Genomic DNA, 14044 nt, shown 5'->3' with positions numbered 1-14044 from the left:
CGTGACAGGACCGTGACACCGGGACCCCACAGCACCAGGCCAGAGGGGGGAGAACTGGTCAGACTGTCTTTCCATACACACGACAAAACCCGCTCTGTAAAACCAGTTCAGCTCCTCTACGGTGGATTTCTAAAAGACACATATTTCTTCTCTTGGACTTGTTCTAGAAATTCCCAGAAAAAATGAGTTTGGCATAAACATCTTCTTCAGGGAGTCTGGTGGAAATTTGGGAGCCAGAGAACCAAGGACATCCCACAGCATCTCACAGCCACCTCACCTTAAAGAGCAGATTTCAGGGGAAATTCACAGGGACCGTCTTTGAGCATTTCAACAGAGACAGAAGAAAGAGTGAATTCTAAAGCTTAACAATCCCCTGGCTCCTCAAGGTAAGTGGGAGAAAAATATTCATGGCATACCAGCTGTGTACAGGAAGGGCTGCGCGAAACTGACATTTTGTCAATTTTACTCCATTTGAAACACACAGCGCAGTCAGCTGCTCAAAGGAATCCCAGGACAGTTTAACGAGGTAACCTCAACCTGCAAATCTGCTTTTAAGAACTGCGTATGAAGTTCTTCCTATTTTAAAGATTCTCATTTTAAATACATCATGAGACTTTACGACTTAAATTTTTTAAAAAATGAATGAACTATTTGAAAATTGTTTTTGATTTATAGAAAAGCTGCAAAGATAGTAGAGTTCTCTTATACCCCTCACCCAGTTTCCTAAATGTTAACATCTTATGTTACACTTTGGTACGTCGGTTCAATTAGTGAACCAATACTGATATGTTATTATTAACTAAAGTCCATACTTTATTCTGATTTCCTTAAGTGTTTACCTAATGTCCCTTTTCTCTTCCAGGATCCCGTCCAGGATACCACAATACATTCAGTCCTCAGGTCTCCTTAGGCCCCTCTAGACCGTGACAGTTTCTCGGACTTTCCCTGTTTTTGATGACCTTGGTGGTTTTGAGGAGTACTGCTCAGGGATTTTGCAGAATGTCCCTCACTTGGGACTTTTCTAACACTTTCCCTCATCAGACTGAGGTTATGGGTTTGGAGAGGAAGAACACAGAAATGTCATTCCCATCATATCAAGGCACAAACTATCCACCTCACTTATCACTGTTGTTGTTGACCTTGGTCACCTGGCTGGGGTGGTGTTTATGCCAGACTTCCCCACCGCAGTCTCATGCTCCTTCTGTCCATACTCCATCCTTTGGAAGTGAGTTACCAGCATGGCACACATTCAAGTGGAGAAGGGGGAGGCTATGACTTAAATTTTTATAATTTTTCAAATGTTATGAAATTTTAAAAACTTTTATAATACTTTACTTTTCAAGGAAAGCTCTACTTCTTGAAATGAACATTCAAGGATGTATCTGGCATGAGTCATTTTATAGGTGCACTGCTTCTAAGAGAGTAAGAAATACATGTCCCTTTTGTCTGACATAAAGCAAACACAGTTCTTAACTCTTCTGCCCAGATGATGGTTGGCAAATACCTGGCATCTCCCCATGCACCCATGGCAGATAAGGATAAGTGACAATGGCTCTTAAAATGCTGATGCGGCTCAATACATAATGACAGGGAAGGATGATCAGCCAAAGCAAATTCCCCAGCAATAGCAATAGAAGGCTCCATTTACATAAATTTTGCATCAGAAAAAGCCCATGAGGCTAAAGGGAAAACTCTTCATGGTGATTGTCTCTTACAGATTGGGGTGATTTTATTTATTTTCCTTTTGCTTCTCTATCTTTTCTTATTTTCCTATAAATGATCATATAACACTTATACGCTGTTTAAAAATTCTAAACAAAAAAAAGGTATATACTGTCAATCAGTATTTTTCCCCCACCTTCAGAGGAACACACGTCCCTGCATCAGCAGAGCGGCTCTCGTAAAAGAAAACTCTCAAAGGCTCAGACAGCAATTCAGCCACTTTTCACTTCGCTTGTGAGTTGCCAGAGGCCCAGCTCTAACCTGCTCTCTGGTTTGACCTCTCTTTCCCCAAATGACTTATTCTAGAGCCATTCTCATCTGTGTGACCTGAAGTGAGGCACAGCACAGTTTAGGAACTCCCGAGTTCTCTGTAGGGACACAACTTCCTAAAAAGCACAAGACCTGTCACCAAGCAGGAGCCCACATCATACCTTTGCCATCCCGTGTAGCTCCGGGTCTCGTCATACTGGGGACAGCCCTTTGCGGGCCAGCAGCTCTAAGTGTCTCTAAGTGCCAACGAGGTCCAGAAGAAGGCAAACCCTGCCGCTGTGCTACCGTGGAAACCAGAGCATTCAAAGAAACAGGCAGAGCTGGAATCCCTGTCTCTGGGGCCTTCTTCACAGCCTGTACCACAAATGGAAAACTCAGGAGAGGGAAACTGGGCTTTCACTAGCAGTTCCATCAGCGAAACAGCAGTGACATAAATAATAATAAACAGCATCAGCTTTTCTTCATGGACATCGCCAGCAAAAGTAAGGAGCATTAGGGACATCACTGTGCTTGCTCCAGTCCTCACTCTCTTTTAGAAAGCTGTGTCACTGAAGGCTACAGATGGATTTGCCTGGACAAGAGACAGTGCTCCACAGTCTATGGGGACAAGCCACTACCCTGCATAATTCCTTGTTTAAAGTTGTTAAAACGCCTTTCCGTGACTTTGTGTCACAAGAATATACCTCAGCATAAAGAGCGCCATTTCTCATTCACCACCTAATAAAGAGCAAACCACGTTATTAAAGCTCTCTACTTTACACTTCTCCCAGTGACTGGGAGCTATTTAATTCTTTTGAAAACGAAGTTTCACACAAAACAATGAAGAATCGTGAAAAATAAAAGGCATTCTGGAAAGTATCAAAAGATTCCTGAAAGCCTGCTCCCAAAGAGAAAAATTGAGTGAAGGGAAGAGAGAAAAAGGGAAAGAAAAAAGCTGCCTGTAAACCGCCCCCCCAGTCTGTGCCAGTCTGCCCAAGGCCTCTGTGTTTAAACACAACAACGTTCCTGCAACTTGTGATGTTTGCAAAGAAAAGGTCCAGTGGTGGAGGCCAGGGTGTGAGTCGGCTGCCCATCTCCCTTCCCACACCACAAGGGGCCACGGTCCACCTGCCCAGGGGGACTCCACTGCCTCTGCCTTTCATCCTTAATGGCTCTACAGAGACACCAGCAGAGCCGCAGTGATGCTATTGTAGCCAACTGCATTCTGAAGTCACACAGGCCCACAGGGGAAGAGCTAAATATAGGAGAAAGGAGGCACAGTTCATGGCTGCACGGCGAAAGAGCAGAAGGGCTGGGCTCGGTCATTTTCTCTCTCTTCGCAGCTGCTCTGTCCTTGTCCAGACCCCATTAGCTGGCACAACAGCACCTTCCACATCACAGAATCACAGAACACTGATGACAAAGCGACCTCAGGGATCGCTGTCCCATGCCCTCATTTTGCAGGCTTTGCAAAGGAGTCTGGGATTCAATTGTCTGGCTCATTCACAGATCCACAGCAAAGCCTAGAACCAGAGTGAGCCCAGTGAGCCCAGCGCCCCTGAACTGCCAAACTACATGTCTATATCCAGGCACAACTCACCCGCAGGGCCTCTACTCTCAGATTCTTCTTTGGAGTTTATTTATGTTTTATCTCACATTCAAATCTAACAAGTTTGGTGATGTTAGCTCCAGTGCTCTGGAAAATTCTAAGTAGCAAATCAGAAAAAGAGGAGGAAATAAACCACTCACAGACAACTCTTTAAAACTATCAGGAAGCGACAGTTGAGAGTTCAACAGAAAACTCCAAAAAGCAGTCAAGAGAACAGAACCTAGTAACCTAAAATCATCTCACGCAACAGACCCTAAGGACATTAATGGATCAAATGGTAATGACTCTGGGTGCAGAAAACATCAGCTTTTTGTTCCATATACACTGAAGTGTATACTTAATACATTAAGATATGCAATCAAGTATGAATGAGATGCTGGTGCTAAGTATCTGCATATACAAGCACATATACAAATGTATGTAATTCTTATGTTCTGATATTTTAAAGGGTGAATCACAAACTGTTTATAAAACTCAGCTAGACAGAATGACTCACTGCCTGAGGATTTCAGGGCATTATAATTCTAAGAGACTATTTTACTGCTAGCATTGACAGCCATGACTTCATCAATAAAAAAGAAAATCTTAATTAGGAAGTCTATTTCTCCATGGTCTCCCTTTCCAAAAATAACTGACTTCCACCTAGAGAACATTCTTGAGCAGTGTCTTATAACGTGCTGCCCCTGGCTGAACACGGGCATGAGGGCTATGAGTTTTTTCAGAGCACAGACTAAAAAGAAGGCCCAAGAATCTTTGAGTTCACTGGCTGGAAGGCTGTTTCTCACAACGGTAATGCTGATGCACACCAGAAGCCAGGACTGAGATGGGGATGGGGGACACAACTGGGAAACCAAGACCTGTGGACAGAATTATTTCAGTCTGTTATGTCATCAGTGCAAGAGCAGAGAGACAACTCGAACTGTGTGACCAGTCCCAATGCAAGTGTCCACTTATTTAGCTATATGCAACATCAAAATCATTCCACTAGTTTATATTATTTCATAATATAACTATGGCTGACCTGTTAAATCTGGATTGATACAAACATGGGGGGAAAAAAACCAAATTATTAATTTAATAATTGCAATTTATCTGGCAAACAAGTTCTTTTAAACCTGTAGTCCATGGGGAAAAGCATTAAAAAAGACTCAGGGACTGAAGTGGATGCAGTGACCTCTGGAGGTCTGAGTCACACCCCAGCTCCCCCTAAAAAAGAAACGACTGGAGTGAAAGATTACACAGAAGCATTCTGAAGATAGACACCAACACTAAATAAATTCAAAGTACAGTCAGCTCACAATTATCCACACCAGTGGCAGAATAGCCTATTCATGAAGAGACAAGAGAAGAAGCGCCCCGAGACTGGCTGGGTGCACCCCCGCCTCCCAAGGTGCTCCTAGGGAATGTAGGAGGGGTAGGAGGTGGAACTGAAAATAGAAAATAGACTGAAAAGTATGCTGTCCTATAAAGAAGGGGCAGAGGAAGCGAGCCACACCCAGTAAGAAGGCAATGAGAGATACCCTGAGTGTTGTCACGTGGCGTGTTACTGACACAAGCACGGAACCTGTTTCTCTGGAGGTCTCTCAAACATAGCTGACTCTCATGTCCCTGGAATAACTGGGGACACTTATTTAAAGGCTGAGGATTCAACTACATGACTTCCAAGGAACGTATCTTTTGAGCCTGAAGATATAAATAAAAGTAAACAATTTGTTTTACATGTGATTAAAGAATTTCTAAAATCACAACACCAAAGAATTATTGATAACTTGACTGTTACGCCCATTTGTAGAAGTGTAAGAAAACTAAATTTGTCTATCATGCTAATTCATACATCTCTTCAACAAAGATTTTATTTATTACCTTCAATACATACAGCAATGCAGTAGGAGATGTGAAGACGTAAAATTGAAAAGGTGCACCAAAGATGTAGGAGAAAAGTACAGAAAAGACTAGAGGGGAAAAACCCCCACAGAATTAGCCATTGCAAAGAGTATAAGAGACGATTCAGAGGAATAAGAGAGGGATAGAGTTAATTGGGGAAGGCGTATTAAAAGGGGTAAATCTAAATGAAGCCTGATATTGGTGATGTTCACAAATTGGCAGAGAAAAGAAAGAAGGCAGGCATTTCCACATTGGGGATTACAAATCAGCAAAGGCAGGAACTTGGGGATTTCTAAAGAAGGGATCAGTCTGGCAGTGATGGAGGATCCATGACAGAGAAGAAGTCCAAGCCCAGTGACCCGTGTGGCCTTGGACACTCCAGCGAGGGCGCTCCAACACAGAGCAACACCTTATAACTGGCCCTAAAGAACTTCCCCCTGAGACACGCGCACACATTCAGGGCTCTTCCTTACCTTTTCCGTAGAAGAATTTGCGGTAATAGTAGGCCCCAAGGTCAATGTGCTCTATGATGTAGCGTTTCACTTTCTCCCTGTGAATCGGCTGGTTCTCTCTGGGCACTTCCAAGACGGAGACGCCTGCATTTGTGCAGTGAGAGCTGAGAGAGGATTCAAAGGAACAACTTTCTGCAGAGCTGAAGGATGATGAGTTGGCCCTGGAGAGCGCGATCCTCCTGTCACCTTCACCCCCTGTCTCATTTCTAAAGTAAGGACAACTCAGGACGAGGTCATTACTTTTCCCGTCCCCCTCATCAGCATCCAGGTTCTCTTTTGAGTTGAGATCCTCCTTGCTGCCCAAAGGGGATTCACAGTTGCCCGGTTGGCCGGCTGGCATCTGAGTCTGGGAGGCTGCAGACGCTCCGGTGGTTATGTTTTTCCTTTTCCCCACATTAGCCCTCGTAGCCATGGCTTCGTTGATATTAAACAAAATGCTCTGGACATCATAATGTGCAAAACACCGCTGGCAATTCCAAGGGCGGACGCCCCTCTCAAGACGACTGTCTTCCAGATCAGACGTGAACTTGAAAGTTTCATGTTCACTTTTAACAGCTCGCAGCTTTCGGAAGAGGGACGTTTCCACGGACTCCGGCTTTAACCTCCGTTTGAAAGGCTTGTCCCTGTCTCTCCCCATGAGGAGGGCACTGTCCACGTAGTCTAATCCTGAGATGCGGACAAATTCTCCTCTAGAAATCTGTGCCGCTGCATGAAGGCTGGGAGAGACGGCAGGGTCACAGGGGCAAAACTCAGGGAACCCAAAAGGGGCCATCGCTTTGTGGTCATAATTCTCTACTCGGTAGCCTCTGAGCATAGCAAAAAAGTTCTCGCCAGATAAGCCTTGCCGGTCTATGGAAGACGTGCTTCCGTACTCCCGGTGGAGGGCGGCCCCCGTATTGGGGTTCACTGCGTTTTGGTCTAAGACGTCTTCGGCGTCGATGTCGCTGATGGTGACATCACTATTGCTTCTCTGTCTTATGGGGTGAAGTCCTCTTTGAGGAGAGTGCACAAAGATGTCTCCGATTGTGTACTTTGCCTCCACAAAGTCTAGGTCAAGCTGCTCCTCTTGCTGACCATCGCTCTGGTCGTTTTGCCCATTGTGCATGATGGATACGACACTTTCGTAACTGGTCTGAGACCTGCTTTCCCACAGTGCTTTGCAGGCTAGGTCCTTGGAGCAGTCCTTTTTGGGAGGCCACTCAGACACTCTTGCTCTCACACCCATCTTGGGCACAGCTGGGGTACCATTGGCCGGACCACCACTCTCGCTGGAATTTGAGGCATTTAAAGAAGTGGCATGTCCCATGTTGCCATTAATGGCTTTAAATTTTCGAACAAAATAGTCATCGGACTGCATGATTCTGGGAGGATCTTTGAACTTTGAAGAGGCTCTGCCAAGCTTGTGCTTCTCTTCTTGTGACTGCCTTGGGTCACTCATGTCTACCCAGGCAAAAAGCTCCGATCCCACCAGAAGACTGATGGAAATCTAATTACATTGTTATTGACAATGCAATATCAAATGCAGACATAAGGCTTCTTCTACAGTGTATTTTCTGTTTTTAACCAAAAGCAAACAACATCCTCAGAGTATGGTTTCTCCGAAACCAACTTGCTTCTCAGTTGTTGTAATAATTTTGTATACCTCCGTCCTTTTCAAGAGCATTCCTTAAGTCATCTGGCCGTGAGCGTTTCCTTCACCTGAAGTAGAAGAGAGAAAATAGCCATTAACAATTATTAGAGCTCAAGTTCAATACATTCTACATACGGTTTCTTATCTGTCCTTCCTTTCTAGTTCTGCCCATCTCTGATTCCCCCAAATCGTCATGAAGGTTCAGATCTCTATTGTTCATACTGCTCCTTCTTTCCGGAACATTCTACCGTCCTGCTCTACCTGGCTGGCGAGAATTTACACCACACGATCAAGCAGTACCCTCTCCAAGAAACCTGCCCAGCACATCACCCACCCTCACCCACATCTGAGCAAGAATGGCTTCCTCTGTGTCCCCACAGCATCTGCATCTACACCTGTCATTGCAGTTTTCCTCTTTCTCTTAATTGCTGACTTACTGATCAGTTTCCTCCACTAACTTCAAGCTCCACTAAGCCAGGAACTACGCCTATTATGTGTGTATCAACATTATCTATTAGTGCAGCCTGGCTTAAATTAGGTAATTAAGCAACACTTCAATTAGTTACAAGAGCAACTCAATGGTCCTCTCATTGTTGCAGTATTACTATACTTTCTTTCAAAATAATTAAACTCAAAATGTCCAGCAGCAAAAGGGTCAATACCAGGCAGCAGGAAATGAGTTTTCAGAACGGTCTCTTGCAATCAAATAGGAAGTCACAAAAATCCCCCTTAAAGTGGCAAGGAGTCTTCAAGCATTTGGTGTCTGAAGGAGGACAACTTTCTAGTTCATTATGCCACTTGCAACTTGATAAATGTGCAGGGTAAAATAAAAGCGCAGAGATACAAACATCACAATTTACCTTTGGGGTTGGTAGAAAATGGACCTAATCAACTCTTCTCCTTAATTACAAGTATTTCTTTCAATTTACTCTATCATGAGTTAGACAAAAATATTTTCCAGGTATTATATACCTTCCAACTCATGGCAGGCTGGGAATCTTACTTGTTGGCATAAGAATAAAAGAAAAACTCCACTTCTTCTGAAAATAACGATGGTCGTCATAAAGGTATAATATAGCTGATTTCCCTCAGCCTTCACCAAAGCGTAAAAAATAACTGCAAGAAAATGTTAAAATTCCAGCTAGCCAAACAGTATAAGAATGGGCTCTTTCCAATGGGCTCTTAAGGGCTTTGAGATGAACATGTGTGGTATCTTGGAATAGCAGGTATTTTCTTATGATGGCAGCTTGCTTTTCCCCCTTTGGAAAAAAATCAGTCTGGGCATGACAACAAGCTGTCTGCTCCTAGGGCAGCTTCATAATTGAGGAAATATAATGATATTTTAGGATGTGGCAAACCAAGAGGGAACAAGCAATCAGATGCTTCTGTGCACAGAACAGACCAGTATCTGCCCGTGGTTGTCAGAAAGAGAAGAGAGACGACTGCATCTTATCCATTTCACTTAGAATCACTGTGTGTAAAAGGATCACAGATGATTCTGAATTACCGTTATTTCCTTTACAATTTGGGCTATTATCAAATCTTTTCCTGGAAACTAAAAAAATGACAACTGAGATAGGAAAGAAAACAACTCCTTGCCTAATACCTCTCTGCTGAAATGGTATTTGACTTACTGTACTAGCTTCTACATAATCTACAAATTCCATTGACAATTCTGCTGTTTACAGAACGCTCAACAAAATTTGAAAGCTTAAGAATCACTTCTAATGGTTGATACAGAGCTACGTGAATTCTCAACAGGCATTAATATGACATTCTTTTTCAGTTATAGACTATTAATTTGTAAGAATCCTGTTACAGAAGGAAGAACCATGTTCTACCCAGTACCCAGTTCCAAACCACTGAACTGTGTAGTTTCTGGAAATGTAATCGAGAACTAAGTACTCACCACTTTAAGAAATTAGAAAAAGAACAACCAAATGTACCAAAAGAAACCAGGAAAAAAGGAATGAATAAAGAGAAAAGCTGAAATTAATGGAATGGGGGAAAAAAGTAGAAAGGAAAGACAAATCCAAAGGGTAGTTTTTTTAAAAGGAGTAAGAAAACAGATATACTCCTTTCCAAATCTGAAAAAGGAAAAGAAAGAAGAATAACATTATACAAGTTTGAAAATGAGAAAGGAGACATGACCGCTTATACAGGAGAGATTAATATAAGTATGAAACAATTACACCACAAGCAACTCTATGGCAACAAATTTGAAAACAGAGAGGAAACTAGGGATTTCCTAGCAAAACACAAATGCCCACACTGATCCAAGAAGGATTATCGTTGAAGAGAACAGAAATATAACCAATCCCTGACGAAAAATATGACCAATGTACACATGAAATGCAAAGGGCCACCTTAACCACGACTGTGTAACTCCTTTATCCTATTTACGAGGCCAAATTCCATCTAAAAAGTTTAGGATGTACCCTATCTTGCTTCCTTTTGATTGCCGTGACACACACTGAAAGCAACAATATTCACACAGCCCATGGCAGTCAGAGCAGGAACGTGCTCAAGGCTTGGGGCACACCCAACCCCACCACTCACAGAGCTGAGCAAACTGTCACACCAGTAACCCATTCGCTACACCACAGAGAGGAGCTCTGGGGTCAAGCCACCTGCCAGCAGATGTGTAAAACAGAAACCTTAACAGTAGGATTAGTAAGAACAACACATACACTGAATTATTAGTTCTCGAAAAACTAACCATAAAAGTATCAGAGGTCACTGGGCTCAGACTTATATTTGAAAATCAATCTTCTGAGCTTTCACATCCCTCAACATTTCTAACTTTATTATTGTTTGTAACAGACAATATTAAAAATACAAAATCTTGATTCCATAGATCTCTTATAGAAAAGGAAGACACCAATATATTGTCAAAAAGAATTATTTTAAAACATAAATAATAGAAGCAATTAAAAATAGATGAGTTTGTGCTGAATTTTATTATTAGGCATGCCAAAAAGGGACAAAAACTATAGCAAACTCAGACCACACAAAACTGTTTCCCACAGAAATCTGAGAATATTCTTTCAGTTATGATTTTTAAATTTTTTGTTTGTGATAAGAACACGAGCTGTAGTCAACAGCTACTGATTCTTCCTGTCTAGAATCTATTCCCCTTTATTCTGGTAACGGTATCCTGAATTCCCCTCAGGACCATGACTCGAAAACCATTTAATTTGTGTGGGACTAACTCCACCCCCTAACATGTGACCCAGGTTTGACCAATCAAAGAGCTGTATCTTCTGGTCCAGTGATGGGTCCAGAGATTAGCCCAGGAGCGAAGCAAATGACAGCCCTGCCAGCAAGGGTTACCCAACCCTGGTGCTCCGATCTGTGCCTGTGCTCAAGTGGTGGAACATAAACATGGAGCTGCTGTGGCTCACCGTGCAGGTGTGACTGAGAAGGGGGACAGCAACATGGAAGCAGAGCCAGGTGAGGGAAAGAAGGACTGTGAAGGACAGAGCTCTTGACTCCAGCTGGGCCTGGAACTAGTTCTACCCATGGAATTTTTCAGTTTCATGAGTCTGCTGATTACCTTTATTGGTTAATTCACTTTGAGTTAGATTTCTGTGTAGTCAAGACCAATTGCGAATGTTCTAAGAGACCATACTTACATTTCATTAAAGACCAAAGATAGTGAATTCAATGTTCACAACTACTTTGTACTGTGTGGCACAGACTGCCTGGTCCATGAATGAATAAATGAAAAATTATAGTTCTGGCACTTGAATCCAGTGTCAAAACCAGCGCCTCCTGGGCAAGATGCCTGCTCTAATACCATAATTATACCTCCTTTAACACATTTGACGTGTGCCACTAACAATTCAAAGTGTTCAAAGCCAAAAAAGCTTGACAGAGTAGCTGATTAAAAAACTTAAAGTTGTGGCAGATCCTTTCCTGCCACGTTATACTCTCAGCCACATCTTCCAGCTTGCCATAGCTCCCCAAGGTGAATCTCTCTAATGACAGAATTATAGATAGCATCTTCCTTTTAAAAGTACTACTAAGTATTAGTAAATACAAAGTATTGTGGACAGCACCTTCCTTTTAAAAATATTACTAAAACACATATTTTTAGTAATGTGATAAAAATAAAACACCTCAAAACAATTACAGCCTCTGTTTTTAAGTAAGAAAAATTAGAAATATTAACATCATGCAATTTCTAAAGTACTGTAGTAAATGGGGAAGAATTAAAATCAATGCTTTGAAATGCAGATATGAAGAAGGAATGGTACAGGCTATAAATAGGGTGAAATGCAGGAAGAAAAACAATGGAGGGAATGAAAATCTAAAGCCTGAGCTAGAATGACCTCTGAATAATCAGGTCTTGGAGGTGACAATGGATGAGAGGGAGAGAGAGACAGACACGCATGCACACACGACACCCCTACACCAGTGAATCACGCCTGTCCTGTGAGGCTTCTGGTGAAAAGCTGGGATCTGGGGCAACAAGCTGGACTACAGGCACCTGGAAGGTAAGACTCCCCTGTATCTCTCACCATCTTTCGTTCGTCCACAAGGTCTAACCTTCCTACTTTGCCTGTTTGCACGCAGCATTCAGCTGAGAAGTTTCCGAAAGACAGGGATTTTCAGTCTTAGTAGCATGAACAGGAATGTAAAGAAGGTAGAATCTAGGAGGCGTCCTGCAAACACCTGCCCCTTATTTATTCTTTGTACTAATCAGGTATTTACACGTCCTCTGTGCTCAAATCCACTATGAATCTCAAGTGCAGGGTAGCGTGCCATGCTGCCTGACGGGTGTTGATGAAGACCAAACTGATGGAAGAGACAGAAAGAGGAGGACATCTCAGAGAAGAGCCTTGAAACAGCAGCCTGCAGAAATTAGGGGACTGTGATTGGCCCCCAAACAAAGCACAACGCACACAATAATTACAGGTGAGCATCATTACAAAACAGGGAAAAATGGAATCCCCAAAGCACACAGATACCTTTAAACAAAGTTTCTTAGGGTTTTAGGTGAGTCTGTGAGGCTAAGATGAAAAAGCCTCGGCCCATTATCCAGATTAGTCCTGTTCTCTCACCTCCTCTTCCATTCTCCACAGCAGCCACTTGAAAGACCTTCCTGCCCTAGCATCTCAGCAAATATTGCAGCTTCTAACTTTTCAGAGGAAAAATAAGTCAACAAAATTTCACTCAAATTTTGCCATCACTTAACAAACTTACCCATTTCTGAACCTGTCCTGCTATGGTACCCCTTGGTTGACAATCATTGAAGACTAGTCATCTTTCTTAAGATAAAAATCCAAACTATGGCTTACAAGACTCTTCCCACTCCTGCTCCATCTTAAGCCTCATCTCCCAGAGTCCTCCTCCTTGTTCTCTATCCTATGCCCCAGACATACTGAGTATCTTTCAGGTCTTCAGACAGCCCACTCCCCAAGCCCTGCTCTGAGCTGCTTCCTCTGAAGGAGCATCAACTGCCTTGGCTGAGCTGACAACCACTCGTCCCCATCACGCTCATCAATTGCCTTGGTTGAGCAGACAACCACTTGTCCCCATCATGCTCATGCGCAACTGGGTGTCCCTGCGACATCCTCCTGTGCTGGCCTCTACTTCCCAAACACCCTTTCTCTATGTCTCACAATGACTTCCTGTTTCTCTCTGTGTGACTCTCTCTGAAGCTCCAGGGCCGTGTCTGCTTGCTTCCCCACTTTATCTGCCAGGCCTGCCATAGTTTGTGGTAGATGTTCAACAAATATTACTAAATAAATTAATAAATTACTAAACAAATATGTTAGGCAGTAACCTTTTATAATATAAAACATTTAATATTTAAATGGCAACATATATCATGAAAGAATATGTTATAATCACAAAAGTTCAACAATTCTGCAGAAACGTGTATTATAGAAAGTCAGATAAATATGGATAGTTGTTAACTCTTTGCATGACAGTATTTGCCCCATGGCATACTCAAATCCTTATAAGAGGTCAACTTAAACATAAAATTCAACAATTACTCTGCTCTGAAAAGAGAGCTTCTCACTCTCATTTCTGTACCAGCCAAATGAGCTGATTATAGACATGTCTCCTAACCTTACCAAAAGAAAAGAAGGCCATGCTTCATCTTCTAATCCTCTCAGTAGTGACACCTATTAGGCGAAAGGCCCATTCCCAAACATGATGAGAAATAAGGAGGCCTACATGGCCAATCCTGCCATCAGTCTCTGCCCCCTTCTGAGCCAGGCAAAGCAGCCGACTCTCACAGGGCTCCATTTTTCTTTAGGTGGCATGGCGCCAGCTTCCTGGGGATCTGGATATATGCCCACAAATAGTACCGCTCGAAAACAGGATGGCAAGTGGAAACTGTATAATAAGAGGACCTGGTCAAAAGGGCACCCGGGCCTCATGTCCAAGTTAGAGATGAAGCGACAGGAACCTAAGAGCTCCCAC

The 14044-nt window shown here is 42.8% G+C and overlaps 1 protein-coding gene across 9 annotated transcripts in view; it reads right to left on the bottom strand.

The window, feature by feature from the left end:
* The window catches only part of SIPA1L2 (signal induced proliferation associated 1 like 2), a 212098-nt gene that overhangs the window by 99067 nt on the left and 98987 nt on the right, over positions 1-14044 (bottom strand). For all 9 annotated transcript variants that reach the window (XM_070264665.1, XM_023647516.2, XM_023647538.2 and 6 more), the window contains exon 3: positions 5938-7674. In XM_070264665.1, the coding sequence (XP_070120766.1) occupies positions 5938-7414 (1477 nt within the window). In that variant the 5' untranslated portion in view covers positions 7415-7674. The remainder of the gene's footprint in view (positions 1-5937; positions 7675-14044) is intronic.

The sequence above is a fragment of the Equus caballus genome, chromosome 1 (genome assembly GCF_041296265.1).
Source record: "Equus caballus isolate H_3958 breed thoroughbred chromosome 1, TB-T2T, whole genome shotgun sequence".
NCBI classification, from domain to species: Eukaryota; Metazoa; Chordata; class Mammalia; order Perissodactyla; family Equidae; genus Equus; species Equus caballus.
This window is presented reverse-complemented; position numbering and strand designations above follow the sequence as displayed.